The sequence below is a fragment of the Condylura cristata genome, unplaced genomic scaffold (genome assembly GCF_000260355.1).
Source record: "Condylura cristata isolate star-nosed mole 26May11 unplaced genomic scaffold, ConCri1.0 scaffold00001, whole genome shotgun sequence".
NCBI lineage: Eukaryota > Metazoa > Chordata > Mammalia > Eulipotyphla > Talpidae > Condylura > Condylura cristata.
Genome location: NW_004567102.1, coordinates 11,208,614 through 11,224,522, shown reverse-complemented (window position 1 = coordinate 11,224,522; position 15,909 = coordinate 11,208,614). Strand labels below are relative to the sequence as shown.

The 15,909-nt window shown below is 37.3% G+C and overlaps 1 protein-coding gene across 3 annotated transcripts in view; it reads left to right on the top strand.

Moving 5' to 3' along the window:
* SUPT3H (suppressor of Ty 3 homolog (S. cerevisiae)) overlaps window positions 1-15,909 on the top strand; it is a 382,176-nt gene that overhangs the window by 339,111 nt on the left and 27,156 nt on the right. For 2 of the 3 annotated variants that reach the window (XM_012723795.1, XM_012723800.1), the window contains one exon: window positions 6,516-6,660. The exons of the other annotated variant lie outside the window; for it this stretch is intronic. In XM_012723795.1, coding sequence (XP_012579249.1) covers window positions 6,516-6,660 — 145 coding nt within the window. The remainder of the gene's footprint in view (window positions 1-6,515; window positions 6,661-15,909) is intronic. 3 annotated transcript variants of the gene reach the window in all.

Below are 15,909 nucleotides of genomic sequence, written 5' to 3'. Positions count from 1 at the left end.
TGTCTTGTTCTCCCACTATCAGATATGTTGCTCTAAGGGCGTGGACTCCTGTTTCCATCACAGATACATTCCCAACACCTAACAGAATAGGTGCTTGATAAATCATTTATAAATAGTTGGGTGAAAGATATAATATAGATACATATAAATATTCTACATATACATACTGACCCTTTCTCTTAGCTTTGTTACTATATTGTTGTTGTTTTAAGATTTATTTATTTGTGCATACAGAAATGGAGTACAGGCCAGAGGTGCAGGTGTGATGAGAGGATTCACCAGAGACAGAGTGGGGAGCAGAACAGGCCGAGTGATGAAGTACACTGCTGAGGGGAGCAGTGGACGGGTCAGGAGAGGTCTGCTGCGCCATGTAGGTCACTTCCTACAGGGGCTAGAAGTAGGGCTAGAACTCTTGCGGAAGTGGCTTTAGCTTTAGTGCTCTGCTTTAATCTGCTGCGCCACCATGGAGGGCCTGTTACTTTTTTTTAATGAACGGTTTTTTAGTTTTTTCTTTGAGGAAAGTTTTTAAAACAGCTTTTAAAGGTAGTATTGCTCTCTCAGGCCAGACTTCCTATTGCTTCAAAACAGATTTCATATCATATAGTTAAGTCCTTGTTGAGATTCACTTCTTTGTACCTAGCAATTAAGACTTTCACAATAAGAGGGTAAGCCTTCGAAAAATAAACTGCAACATCAAGGCTTTTCCAGAATTTTTGATATTAAACTTTTTGGTTAAGTACAAGATGTTTTTCCCTCTCTTCCATTAAGTCTTTATTGAACTTTTAGGCAGTAATATTTTAGCAAATATAAAAGAGAAAGGCTTGGTCATAGATATTTATAGCCCAGTTGAAAGATAGTAGAGAATTATATCATTTCATTATGTTTATTGACTCTGAAAACTCTTCAGAGGATGAAATAGAAGCAAATGGAGAGTGTTTCACCTAGTTCTGTATTCAGAGAAGGCTTGATGGAGGGAGAGCCCCTGAGCTGAGTATTGGAGAGTGTGGCCTGACAGAGGGGGAGATGCCACGGGAACATGAGCAGAGTTCCAGGGAGGTGAGAAGCAGCAGTGGATGGCCAGGAAATTACCAACATTTTGAGATTATCAAAGCAGGAAGTACCTGCCGGGAATGTCAGGAGTGCAGGAAAAGTGGTGCTAAGGGCTTAGAGAAAGCCGTCATCGAAGCCTGGAGTTAATTCATGATGGGGGAATCATGAGCTGGGAAGTAAACTTTAGAGTTAAAGACAGTATTGTAGTACTTTCAGTTTTTTTGGTGGCTTTTAAACCTTATCACATAACTTGATCTTCAAATAAGATTTTACATATTAGCTTAATACCAAAATCAGTTCAAAGTAGAATTACCCAGTTGAGGTTGGGGAGGAAAACTCAGAACTCCTAGCAACTTGGCCTCCCTGTCACCCTTCTCCCCTCCCCTTTTCTGAGCATCTTCTGAACCATCAGGGCTTTTCTGGGTACACTTGTGATAGACAACCCTTGCAGTTTATAGACTAGCAAACTGACTCAGGAAGCTAGAGAATCTCAGTGAATGGCAGAGACCAGCATAGAACCAAATGACCTAATTTCCAAGTTGATGCTTCATTTTTTAGCAGAACATAGTTACTATCCATTGAAAAATTATTTACTGTTCCATAAAACAGTAATTTCTCATTCCTATTGTATGTATTTACAATAGATGATAAAGAAAAATAGTATTCAGGTAAATGTTCTGCTTTTAGTACGTGCTTATGAATCTTTCCGTAGATATTTCTAATTTATGTTCTTTTACTCTCAGATCCTAGTTTATACAGTCCCCTTTGCCTTTTCATGCTGAGAGTGCTAAGTTAGCCCTCAACTTGAAATTTTAGGAGTTTAAACACAGGAAATTTTCTGTTAAGGCCTCATGTTAATAGAATCCCTTTCCATTAAGTCTTGATAGTGCCTGGGATTGCTGACCTTGTCTAAATAGTATATCATGGCTGAAGCCTGTTATAATGGCAAAAGCAGCGGAATAAGAGTCAGGAGACCAAGGACTACTCCCCATCCAGCCATTAACTGGCTGAATAACATTTGGAAAAGTCACTCAAGCTCAACTGTACAATGAGAAGGTTGAACTAAATTACCTCAAAGACCCACTCCAGCTCCTACAGTCTGTGATTCTAATTACAGCCTGTGTTGTGTTTTATCTTTGAGAGTGTTGAGAGCCCTCATTTTTGGTGGTCTAATGACTCTATTGATAGTGGGTACGTGAAACAGTTGATTTTAAATATCTTTAAAGAGAAGTGGGCACTTACTTACTCATCAGGGCAAGGGATATATGCTAATGAAATGTGTTAATTTGTTTGCAGCTCTATTCCCAGTCTGGGAATTTAATTTCACTTAAATGGAAATTCTAGGAATACATTCCCTATGACCATATGATCAGCGGACAACTCAGCCTCAGCAGTGAACAATTCAGAGTCCATTTAGCAAATAGGATGCTGCTTCTGAAGAGTCTGCTTATCTCAGTGGAAACCATGGCGGGTACACTCTTTAAGGAGTCTCAGAATTTTAGAAATCTTTCTGAGGCCTTTTTTGAACTCCCCATTCTGTTTTTGATTTCCCAGTCTCATTTTTCTGCAGAAGTCCTTCCTCAGTGTGCTTAAATAAAGTCCTTCACATCTAGCCCTCTTGCTTTAAGAATAAGTGTGATATAACAAACAATGACATTATTATATTGTAAGAACAAGAAATAGGGAGTGAGTTATAAAGCAGAACATTTTTATTTACACAGCAGTGTTTTAATAACCAGTAAAATTTTGGAAGAGAACTAGAAAAATAGTTAAAAGATAAATGGACTTATGTTTCAATGTTATGATTTTTCACATACACTAAAGTTCATTTTTACTTTTTTTTAAATCCTTGAATTTCGGACAGGACCCTGGGAGAGTTGTTGGCATCCTTCGGTCAACACATTTGTCAGGGTATTTTCTTTTTTCAATGTCCTTCTATGGTTCTATTAAGCAATAACCTCATTAGCAACACATTCTGAGTGGTATAGTGTGATAGCTTTACCACAAAGGGGTTCTGTATTCCAGTTGCCAGGATATAACACTCTTACGACAGGGGAGAAAAAGAAAACTTGCTATGAAGGGGAAGCTTAGACATTGTTTACTCTAAATATTGGAGCTTTCCATTTGAAAGTTTATGGAGGCGAAAGAATTGTTGAATTTGGAGATTTTAAAATAAAAATCTGCAGCGAACTCTAAAAATGTTTTTACCTTGAAAACAAGTTCTATTCCCTCCGGTGAGTATTCACCTCACATAGCTTTGGATTAGTCTATAAGTTATTTTCATCACAACGACCTTTCACTAAGAGACAGTGTCACCCTCTTCTGGAGGGCAACAAATAAAACATTCTGGTCCAGGGCTAGGCAACTTGAGAACAGACTGTCAGTTGTGTGAAGGTAGGTGGACTTTTTTTTTTTTAGCCTCATTATATCAAGTCTATTTTTTGGGCTACATCAAGTTAGAGCAGTGCAGCCTCTGAAAGACCCAATCTAAATTAATCCTGGCAATAGTCCAGAAGTACTGGGAACTGGCAAATTTAAATCATTTTCAGCTTCAAATTCTTCTTTATTTTCTTTTACCTTTGGCTTTATGTCATCATACATGAGTTAAAACTATGGAAAAACATGTTATTACTGATTTTACCTCTTTGGGGGCCCTTAACTGGGTCTACACAGACAGAATGTATTACAACCAATATCATTGTTCTGTGAAGAGTAGAATATGGCAAAGAGATCAGTAAGTCTCAGACCACCATTGAAACGAGGCCCTGTTGACACAGCTAAAAAGCATTTTGTGCAGAATGCTTTTTTCTAGCCCCTACCGATGTGTCTGTTACTCTTGCACATAGCAATATGTTGAAGTGTTAGTGTCTCTTCCAGGTGTGTGTGAATATGGGGTGAATGTGGTATGGGGTGAATATGCTATAACTGAACTCAGCATATAAGGTTGAGCCATGTGAAACTGCTTTATTTTGGCAAGCTAAAACCAGTTGAAGGTCATTGCTTCATAGGGTTCAACCTAATGATAATGTTCATCTGCTGTTACCAATTAAGAGTTACTTCAGCTTGGTTCCCAGCACACTCCATTTCCAAAGCAAAGCACCTCAAAAGAGATCCAGAAGTTTCTCTGAGTCTCAGTTTCTTCATCTATAAAATGGCACTGGTAACTGTACCTGCCATGTGAGGGTATTGTGAATATTGAATATGAAGGACTTAGAATAGTACTTGTCACATAATAAGCACACAGCAAATTTAGCCATTATTAGCATTATCAGCAGCAGCATTTCACTAATTTGTCTGTTCCACAATTATTGATGGCATCTCACCACATTGCAGGCTAAGTGTCAAGCACTGGGCACACATTTGTCTGTTCCACAATTATTGATTGGCATCTGACCACATTGCAGGCTAAGTGTCAGGCACTGAGCACACATTTGGAAACTGGCTTATATTCACAACCCTAAGGAGCTCTCAAGCAAGTGCACGGGAAACTGTAACTCACTGTGGCAAGTGCTGCTGTGGGATCAGCGGGTGCGACAGACACCTACATGAAGTCTTATTTTGTCTGAATGACTAGGTAAGGCTTCCTAACGCAAGTGTTGTCTAGGCTGAAACCTTAGAGGCTGGATGAACTTAGCCTAGCAAATAGGGCCAGTCTCATCAACATGAATCTAAAGTGAGGGAAGACGAGAGTGATATGTGCTGACACCTGCAAGTAGTTAAACATACTGGGAGGAGGGGTCAAGAAGTGAAGTCACTGCTCCCCTCCTCCTTTGCACTTGTTACCCCATATATCAGCAGGTTTCATCTGTTGCCACTAAAGCAGAAATACACACGATTTCTACCAATACAATCAAGAGTTTATTTCTAGTTGCCAATCTGTATAGCTTACCAAGTAATAATGTTTTTGTCTTACACAAAAGTGTAGTCTCTAAAGGTGTTTTTTTTTTTTTTTACGTAGCAACGATCCAAGGTAGGAGTATAGACTAAAAAAAAAAAATTCTGCTTCCAGAATTAAAAAAACATATATATGAAGAAAATCTATTCATAATACCACATGGTAATAGCAATAATAGCATTGTTTTAGAAGCTGAATTAATCTAGTTATCTGAATAAACAAATGGCAGTTAACACTGGGCAAAATGTGCACATTAAGATTCAGCATGATTGTTGTGGATTATTTTTACCCTAGAGCAGAGTAAACCAGTGAATGTCAAAGATGGTATTGGTCAGATCTCTCCCAATGAGGCTGTTTCCTGGAATAGAACAATCTTGTCCTTCAGCAAATCCATACGTGATCAGAGGATATATTTTTCTTCCTGCTTTTGTCTTCTTACTAAGTAGATAGAATTTGCATGCTCAATACAGTATTTTATATTTGACACAGGTATCACAAGGAATGCCTTACACTCCTGTTATAGTTTCAGAATCTCTGAATAAAAACATTAAAAAGGTAAACAGTGAGAAGTAATATAGACACTAAAAATTAAATTAAAAATTTACCAATGAAATCCTATTGAGAACCTGAATACCTAACAAAGGGATATATTTCTTTAAAGAACCTGCTTACAGTTCAGCCTAAACATTTTTGGTTTAGTTTATGATATAGAAAATTGAATGAATTGAGAAGTATATCTTTCTCCCATATAATAACATACCTAATTCTGTACTCATAAATACTAAAGTCCCCATGATTTCTTTATTGCAGATTTTATTCTCATTTATGAGTTCCATGTTAAACTGCTAAATCAATGGAATCGTCACCTCAGCCTTAAATTAGCATAGCACATCATTAGGGAAAGCATTGCTGTACATTTAATTGCTGGTTTTAAAAGATATGTCATGTTGTCATGCCCTACATTTGTGTTCATATGTTACCATGTTTAATTTATAAGGAGTTTGTTTAATTTATAACAAGCTTCTGGGCTGCTTCCTGTTGTTCATTAGTTCACTCAAAGCCCAACTATTTGGTAATAGCTGTGGTCCTTGCTCTGTGAGAATCTGAAATATCATGATGCTAAAGTGATATAGGATAAGAGGGCGCATGGTAGGGAATTGGAAAAATAGAAGAAAAGTGCAGCATGAAATGTCAAACCACATTTTAGGGCATTTTTACTGTATTTCCATAAGTGCATGCAGGAATTATGTTGCAAATACTTGAAACTGTTTGTTTTCATTTTTGGCCTGATTTTCTAGCAGTGAAGAAACCATGTCTAATGATCTTGAGTATTCTTAAAGAAAAAGAAATTATATTTTAGCATAATGGTTTGCATGTGTGAGTTCCCCCTGGCAGAAGCACTATAATTAGTATGTTGTCTCTTGGAGAAGAAACTGTCTGTCTTAAAGATGCAATGGTCATATTTGACTGCTGAAGCTGAGTACAGAACATTGTGATTTTGTTAAAAGATAAACACCATCGCTTTTCACTTATTCATTCTCTCTCCTTCCGGCTTCTTTGGCTCAAGCAGAAACAGCAAAGGACAACTGAGTACAAACAGTTTTCTTCCTTCCTCATTCAGCAAACCATGGAGAAAGATCTTGGCTTCTTGACATTAATAACTTTGCTTCAACTCTACTTGGAACTATTTGGGCAGCTTTTCAAAAATGAAAAAGGTACAATAAAAGAGAATGAACTTCCTGTTTTACTCATAAAGTAGCAGATTCAGCAAAGGCTCACTCTCCTCTGGAAAGGGCCATATTCTTCCCTAGAGACCCAAGATTGTAGAATATTATTTCCTTGCACAACTTTCATTGAAACTATTAAAAGACAATCAGCTTGAGTAGGCGTAGAGGCAGACAGTATGAAGCTTTTCAGTCTTGTTCCTAAAGAAGAATAATGGCAGCATAAATGTTTGGCTGCCCTTTAAACAGTCAAAAATGTCCCTGATCAGAGTAAAAAGGGGAAGGCAGTGACCTAATCCCTGAGCTTGAAACAAAATAGAGAAAAGAGTTGAGCGCATATGTCTGGGGTGTGTGTGTGAGTGTGTCTGACTCTGTCTGCCTCATAGACACAGTCACAAAGTTTTGTACACAATGCCTCTGTCATAGTGACCTTTACCATGCAGTCACCTTTGATGCCTGCAGTATTTAAGGTGGATTTACCCAGCATCAAAAAGTGCATGTTTCAGGTGAGTACTTGTGACTGCATAGGGGGAGAAATAGAAGCTATAAAGAAGCCATTCTATGAATAAAGATGACAGTTTCATTAGAGACCAAAATAAGAAAAACTGCTTTCTGATTCTGTTTTGCATTAGTTTGCATTTGTTTCTGAGTGCACTCGAGACAGGATGTCTGCTACCCCTTATCTGTTACAGTGTGGGCCACAAAGACTGGGAGATGAAAAACTGCTGCCTCAGTAGAAGCATCTGCCAATCAAAACTGGCCAGCCCCATACATGGAGTGCAAGCCCATTAACGCCTCCATCCTCCACAGCAAAGAGACCCTGTGGAAGGGATTGAATTAAGAATGCGGCATTACATGACCACCTCTAGAAAGTGTGACATGCTTTTATACAACTCCCTGGGGTAGAAAGCGCCTAAGCTTTTAAATCAGAAAAACTGAGTTGTTCCTTTGGGTGTGACTGTTCTTTGATAACCCCAAAATTGCAATTTGCACACCTGAACAGAGAAGAATGAGCTCTGGATGTTTTCATTCTAAAATGTACCTCATCCAGAATATAGTTGGTGTGTCCTCCTTTTCAGTTTTATCTTTTAGATAAGGTGACTGTACTTTCAGGGATCATTACTATAGTTCATTACTAGATAAGGAGATACTATGTTATCTCTGGGGGTTTTCTTGGAACTTAAAGAATAGAGCTAATGCCATTTCATGAAATAGACTTCCAGGTATTTGAAAACAGCTCTTTGTATTTCCAGATTCTGTTAGAAAATCTTTAAATAGATTAAAGAATTGTCTAAGTGGTAAATAGACATCTGTATCTTTTATATGAATCCCATTTGAGATATATTTTAAATGCTTACATTTTTGCCTCAGCATGTTTTGGGCTATGAGCAGTGACTCAAACATAATGCAGAAAGACTAACAAAAGCCAGGAAAGCTGGGCGGGGGTGAGGGTAGGAGACCAGTAGCAAATAGGGACAAGGATAGAAACATCCACCGTGGGAAGCTATTTATTCAGGGACCTTGACCCCAGTAAGCTGTCCCTCTCTGTAATCAAGTTCAACATGGTATCATCTCTATCATCTCTTCAGTATTAGTTTTTCTTGATTGAATGCTTCTTTTCAAAGTAGATGATAAAGCATTATTCTGAGCCCTGTGAAGGGGGTGTCCTGTAGGCCAGAGAAAAACCAGGAGACCACATAGGCGGTCATTACAAGAGTCCATAGAGAGATAATGGTATAGTATATTTTGCTTTAGAAAAGTTGTTTTAAACCTGTTCATTTTTTTTTTCTGTTATCACCATTCCTTCATTTTTATGTTCTAATTTGGGGGCCTCTTCTGTTTTCACTTTTCTAATGTATTATGTGCATTTACAAGTCCTGAGTGGAGTGTAGCCATTCATTCCTTTAAGTGCCTGTGTGCTGTTCAGTGATATGACTTGTTCACTCTCCCATCTCCGTTGCACAGGCCAAGGTTAGGTAGAGAGTAAGCACTGAGCATGTATTTATAACTTGCTTGAATTAATTGAGTACATGTTTCCTATGATGATTTTAGAACTTCCCAAGGGAATCAGTGATTTCAAAGCCATATGATGTAGAGCTTGCAAACATGGGTTTTGGAACAGCTGCCTAAGTTCACGTATTGACCCTATACTATTTATTGTTGAGGTGATCCTGAGCAAGTTAAATGACCTTCTTAATAGCACTCACCTCCTTAGATTGTTGTAAGAATCAAATGTATTAATATAAGGAAAATTCTTAGAACACTGCCTAGCACAGAGTAAACACATTGTCCTTTATTATGATCATTTTTTTTAGTTTATTTTTACTCATCTCCAGAAAAAAAAAGGAGCTATTAAGTAAAATACTTGTACAATCACTTAGACATTATTTAGAAATGTTAAAGATGTCAGTGTAAATCTCAGGTTCGAACTGTTTTGAACCAGGTGGTAGAATGGAACCTCCTAAGGACGTGTGAAACAAAATTATTGCATAATGAGATGCTTCATATACCTTTCTTCTGTCTTTGCCCTAAGGTCAGCTCATAAAGACAAATATGTATGAAGTAGCATTAATTTTATGCAAGTTAACTGCTAGTTTCATGGGAGAATAAGGCAAAATACAGAGAATTTACCATGACTTTTCTTCTATGAAATTAATCTGTTCTCCAAATTAGGAAAATGGTAAATACAGCATATATTTTTTTAAAAAATTCCATTTTCATTCTCCCCTAAAAATCATGAGTGCTGTTTACTGTGAGTGGGGGAGCAGCGAGGGGATCGGAAGACAGTTAGGGAATGAGCAGAGACATGGGAGAAGAGATGCTTCTTTCTCTACTCAACTTTTCAAAGCAGTAAATCCTTCAGTTGCCTTACAATCAGAAGTTAAGTTAAAAAAAAATTGAAATCACAAGTTTATTTTATTTATTTTTTATTTTTATTACTTCATATATATGTGTGTGTGTGTGTGTGTGTGTGTGTGTGTGTGTGTGTGTGTGTATATAACATAACTTTTCATCCTGTACAATGAGTACTTTTTCATCTCGGCTGTCGTCCCCATGAAGTTTCCACCACTAGTTCACCCATGTGCCATCACCATAGTTCCTTGTGCTCTTCCCTCCTGTTTTATTCCTGCTCCCCTCTCCCCTTTGCAGAATGTAGACTCTGGTTTATATATGTCTGTTAATTTTGATATTTGCTTTATTATAATTTCTTTGTTTCTCCTGTTCCCTTATAAAATTGAAGTCTTGCTGAAATTCAGCCTCTAAAGCCATAATATGGGCACCATACTATATGTGCCATATTATATATTCACAGCTCCTGGCATAGCTTTCAGTATAGTTAATGAAGCTGAACAAGGTCTGAAAATGCCATAACCAAGCATAGTGCACAATTAGAGGAAAAAGAAAAGTGGAATTACTTGAAAGGTGAAGGAAAACAAAATGGAAAGTCTGTCTAGTGTCACCTATAATTACTTTTCCTTGGGTGCCCATTTTCCTAATTCTGACTTAAATACTTTTAAATAGTTGACTATGAGTCTTTTCCTTTCTCACTAGGATACAATAAAAATTAGAAGCAAAAGCCTTTTGCATTTCCCCAAGACTAGAAAATAGAAGATACAGTATCATTACCATGAGTTGGTCTCCAAATGTCTGAGGATGATGGATTTTCCATTTCTTTTGGCACCCAAATTTATAAGAAATGCCTTTGGGGCCCCTCTTCTTTAAACAAGGAGTCAATCTTCATCCCTTTGGCAAGTAAAGTTCCTGGAAAAGGCCTGACAAGTCAAAATGATGTGAGTCAATTTGAAGTTTTCCTATAGAAACAATGTTCAAGAGGAGTTTATATTCTTGACCAAGGGCTTGATGCCCAGCTTTTTATAGAAATAACTCCAGGCACCAAGATTTCATCAACTAAGTCAATTAAAGAAGGTACTCTAGTATTTCATAACTTAAGACTTTTATGTATTTTTACTGTAAGGTCATAGTAAACCATATGGAATCTTTTAAAAAAAATTCTATCACATTTTTATTTTAAGCAACTAAAAGGCAACAATATGCCTGCATTCATATGGAAATTTCAAAGGCTACTTGGGGAACATTTTGACAAGTTTCTTGAAGGAAACATAGAAGCCCAGTGGTGAAGGTTCTTTGAAATCATGCTTTTTCTCATTGCTAATTCTACTATTACCAGCATACATTTTAGAGAATGACTATTTTGGGAAATCACTTGAGGTGAGGTTCATTTCTTCATAATTGCCTTATGAGTCTCATTATACAGCTAGCCAAAGCTGTGGTGGGTACTAACACAGGCTTGCTTGTGGCTCTGAGCCTCATCAGTGGCCCTGCCGGACTGCCTGCCCTACAATGAAAGAGAATCTCTTGTATCCCCATGTTCTGCTCATCCCAGCCAGTCTGGAAAACTCTTTTATTCTTTAGATATTGGTATGGCTTTATTTTGTTCCTATATTTAAGAAAATTGTGTATGTGGGTGAATATACTTCAAAATACATTTATAAAGCCTTATGGAAAAATATCACTCAAATTATTGGAATTATTCCAGTGAGGCAAAATAAAAACTATTCTCTTCTATGGTCTCTGCACATGGAAAAACTCTCAAGTTCTTGATACTTATATCTAAAATTCCATCCCATGAACTAATTCAGTGTCCATGCATACCATCCATCAGTGGTCACAACTCATCATTAGATCTTGAGCTCCCCCAAAAAAGACTTGGCGTATGGGTCTGCATATTGAACATAATCTGGAGCTATACTTTTAATGAACCAACAGCTTATAATAAATATAAATGTGACTCTGCTAGTGATAACTGAAAGCCGTGATAAATGGTGGCTTCACAACATCTGTATCTGTTTTGTATACATACACATACACACACAGTATCTAAAAACAATAACAAGATAAACAGAACTTCCCCAGACTCAAAAAGAGCAAACTAATTTCAAAAAGAAAGTTCAGATTTCAGTCATAAATTTCCAACACTCATTTATATTTGAGAGTGTTTTTGTCTTACTAACCACAGAGAACATTTGGAGTGAATAGATCATTTTATTTCGATTACTTCTCCGGCATTGGCCCTGAGGGACAGACTTGATGATCTAATGGGTCTTTTCCATCCCTAATATCTATAATTTTGGCTATTCTGTGGCAGCTTCTTATTGCTTTAAATAAGCCATCTTAATTCAAAAAACATACATCTACATTTGACCTGCCTAATAGATGTCAAGAAGTGTGTGTCCCTTCAAAGCCCCACTAGGGACTCTGAGAGGCTAAAGAAAGGGAAGGGAAGCAGTGAGAAGAGGGAAGCCTCTGAGTCTAACAATTTTCTGCTGTTTTATATAAGTTTTTGGGTTATAGGCATTATTTTTTTGTGGGAAGGAGGTTTAATATCTAAACATCAATACATTCTTTAGTGATTTTTAAAAATTGTTGACCCTGTTTCTTGGAAGTTGTCCTACCATTAGCTAGCATTTTTTGTCTCAGATTTTGGTCATCATAGCAGACCAATTCTTGGCTTCATGTCCACCTTGTAGTCTCTCAGCCTTAGTTGTCTGAAGAGGAAGGGTTATCTATTTTCTGCACCAACTCAGCCAGGTGTGTTACAAGCATTGTTCCAAACACATACTAGCTTTCTTCCCCCCAGCTAAATACATCTCTTACGCTATGAATTAAATATACAGCCTCTATAGTAGTAGTCCGGGTCATGCAGCTGACTGATCTACTGGGATAGTTGTCCTTTATTCTGCCTGCACAGTGATTTTCATTTAATATGAAGGTCTTAAAAACTAGTCAGTATTTTCCCCTGGATATATTTAACTTTTTCCTGAGATTATTCTTTCAAACAGGAATAATAAAGGACCATGTTTGTGTGTTTTATTGTTCATCAGTCTGCCTCTGTCTTCCTCAAAGATTAATTCAGCCTGAAAACGGAATTGCTTTTTCTGACTTTCTCCAGTATCTTACGATTATAGGCAAATCCACTAGGAGTACAATGAGGATTATTTGGAATGCTTATCTGCACAACTGCCCTCTCTAGAAGGGTCTTTCATTGCCACAAATAAGTAAGTGTGCATTTACTCAATTGTTTTTAACCACGTACTATATTCCAGGCTTCTCATTAAACTGCACTTAACTGCAATAGATGGTATCCAGTATTTCAACTTAGTCTCCAATACCACACCTGATTTGAAATGAGTCACAAGATAACAAGAAATCATCTGGAAAGATCAGGTAGAATGAAACAGTGGGAAGTGTGCTGGGTTGGGTATTAGGCTGGCTCCCAGTCATGCCTCTCACATAAGTCGTTTAAGCTCCCTGTGTCAGTGTGCTCAGCTAACATAGGGACTGTGCTCGCACCTGCTTTCCAGAGTTACGGTGCGATTCACATGAGATGCTGCTTATATAAGTACCCTGTCAACCATAAACTATTGTGCATACTTATACCTAAAATGTGTTGTTACTGATGCCAAGTGAGACTAATTGATAGCAGTAAATTAAGAAAATATCTCAGGAACAGAAAACATTTTGGAGTTTAATACCAGTCTCCAGTAGAAAAAGTTCATTATCCTGATTAGAAAAGACCAGTTGCAGAAATCCACACAAAGGTACACAGAAAAGTGTGGTGTGTATGTGTGTGTATGTTCATAAAGCAGCAGGAAATTAAACCTCAGAATGAATTTGAAAGACAAATGAGGGTTTGATTTTATCTTTTCTGTATCAGTGCTTCTGACTTGAAGCATTGGATACTGGAAATTGATACCCTGGCCTCACTTCCAGAAATTAATTTGTCTAGGGGTAGGATTTTTTAAAGATTCCTGGGTAGTTCTAATGTACACTCAGCATTGAAAAAAATCACTTTGCTGGAACAATCAGAAAAGACCTCCAGAAATCTAGTTAGATAAAATTTATGGACACAAGGAGAAAACTGTCAACAGCAGAAGGATATATGTTTCTAATGAATAATAGAGAAAACTAGCAGAACCCACCGACCTCTACCAATAGTTTTAGAGTGGTTTAGACTGATGTCTCACCAGATAGAAAGTAAGAGCATAAAGAAAGATAGGGATTTATGAAAATTTTCCCATAATTAAAATTTCCATTTGAAAATGAGTTTCCAACCAGTAACATGATAGCTATAGAATGAGTCAAGTGGTAATAGGTGTACGTAAACACAAGCATTAACTGTTATTTTCACAATTCTTGTTCCCTGTAGTAAATATTTATGTAACAACTAATCTGAGTTATTGTAGCTAATCATGGCTGATTTCCTTTAATGTGAAGACACTTTGATTGTGACCAGACTTATAGTCTCAGATCATTTACAGAAATGCCAGGGAAAAAAAATACATATATACATATATACATATATACATATATATATATATACATATATATATATATATATGATGTGTGTGTGCGTATTTTCACAAGAAAGACAGGGGCATTTTCTGCTTAGCTAAATAACTATCAGCAATTGGAAAAGTATATAGTAGTTAGCACATTTCCAAAATAAAATGTAAGAAATATTAGCCTTTCCTGGTGATGCCCAGGTTTGGGGTCCATTTCCCGAGCATTGTCCATCTTTGTGCCCAAGGGTTCAGGCTGATCTTTGATGTCAGCTACCAAGAGAGTTGCTACAAGCGCTCTTCTGATGTGGCAAGTTATCCTTTACTCTTGAAAAGAAAGTATTTTCAGTTGGGAAAAGACAAAAATGTTCAGAAAGTTCAGGCTTCCCTAGTTCTGTCCAAAGATCCTTCTCAGTTTCCCTGCAATATACACATCTGTCTCCATCTTACCTTCTTTTTCCAACTTCTGAAAGCTCTCTTTGTTCCTTTGTCATCTGCTCACATGGTTTATAGTTCTTCCCTAAAGCTTTCTGGTGTCTTGTACTATCTCTGTGGTTAGCTTCTTAGAATATTTAGAAGTCTCGCTCTTGCAGCGACCAGTAAGCCTAACTGCTGTATCCTTAACTTGCCTTTTCCATTAAGTTGAGGAAAAGTTCATGATTGTCAAGTCTAAAATTATAGTACAGAAGGGAGCAAGCTTGGAAAGGAGAGCAAAGTCATGAAAGGCACCAAGGCTCTAAGATGACTCCAAAACAATTTTCAAAACCCACTACTTCATACACCCTTATCAAAGGACAGTTCTCCAGAATTAGATTTCAGATACTCCATGGAGAAATGCCCTTTCAGGGCACTCTCTGGTGGTGCAACCGGTTAAAGCACAGCACTATGGAGCTAGCCACAGCCACTTCAGCTCAGTTCGATCCTTGGCCAGGGAGCTGACTGACACATATGGCACAGCAGACCTCTCCTTGTCCCACCTGCTGCTCCCCTCAACAGTGTATTTCAGTCAACCTGCCTGTTGTGCAATTGTACAATGGTTTATGGTTGACAGGATACTTATATAAACAGCATCTCATGTGAATCGCACTGTAACTCTGGAAAGCAGGTGCAAGCACAGTCCCTATGTTAGCTGAGCACACTGACACAGGGAACTTACACGACTTATGCAAGAGGCATAACTGGGAGCCAGCCTATCTAATACCCAACCCTCTCTGTCTTTGGCGAATCCTTTCACGGCCCGTGAACCTCTAGCCTGTACCCCAGTTCTGTAATGAATAAATAAATAAATCTTTTAAAAAAGAGAGAATGAGCAATACTGTTTCAAAGCTTTTATTTTTTATTTTATTTTATTTTATTTTTACTGACTGATAGAACATATATTCCTGTTAGAACATATGAATGAATAGCTTAGATCCACTACATTGTAAGTAAATGGAGACACTGTTTTTTGACTTAGGAATTCAATAAATGCTTCCCAAATTGAGTTGATTTTATTATACACACTTTTTACCTTGGTTTTTAACTCTGGCCATATAATTTTTCTATTCAAATAGAATTTTCCAGTGAAAGTCTAGTATGCTACCATGTAGAAAGTCAATATCACAGAAACTTAATGTTGTTTTTCATTTCCTAGTACTCTTCAGGGTCAAATAGTCTTCCTGCCTAAAAAGTTCAAATCCTGATCATCCCCAGATAAGCAGATAAGCAAGTTGTTTTGTTTTGTTTTGTTTTACTGAAGTATAACATACATACAAGAAATTTCACTATTTTAAAGTATACCCACTTGTTGTGTTTTGACAAATGATATCATTATATAACCACTTAATAAATTAAGATATATGGAACATTTTCCTTGCTGCAAAAACATGTCCTCATTGTC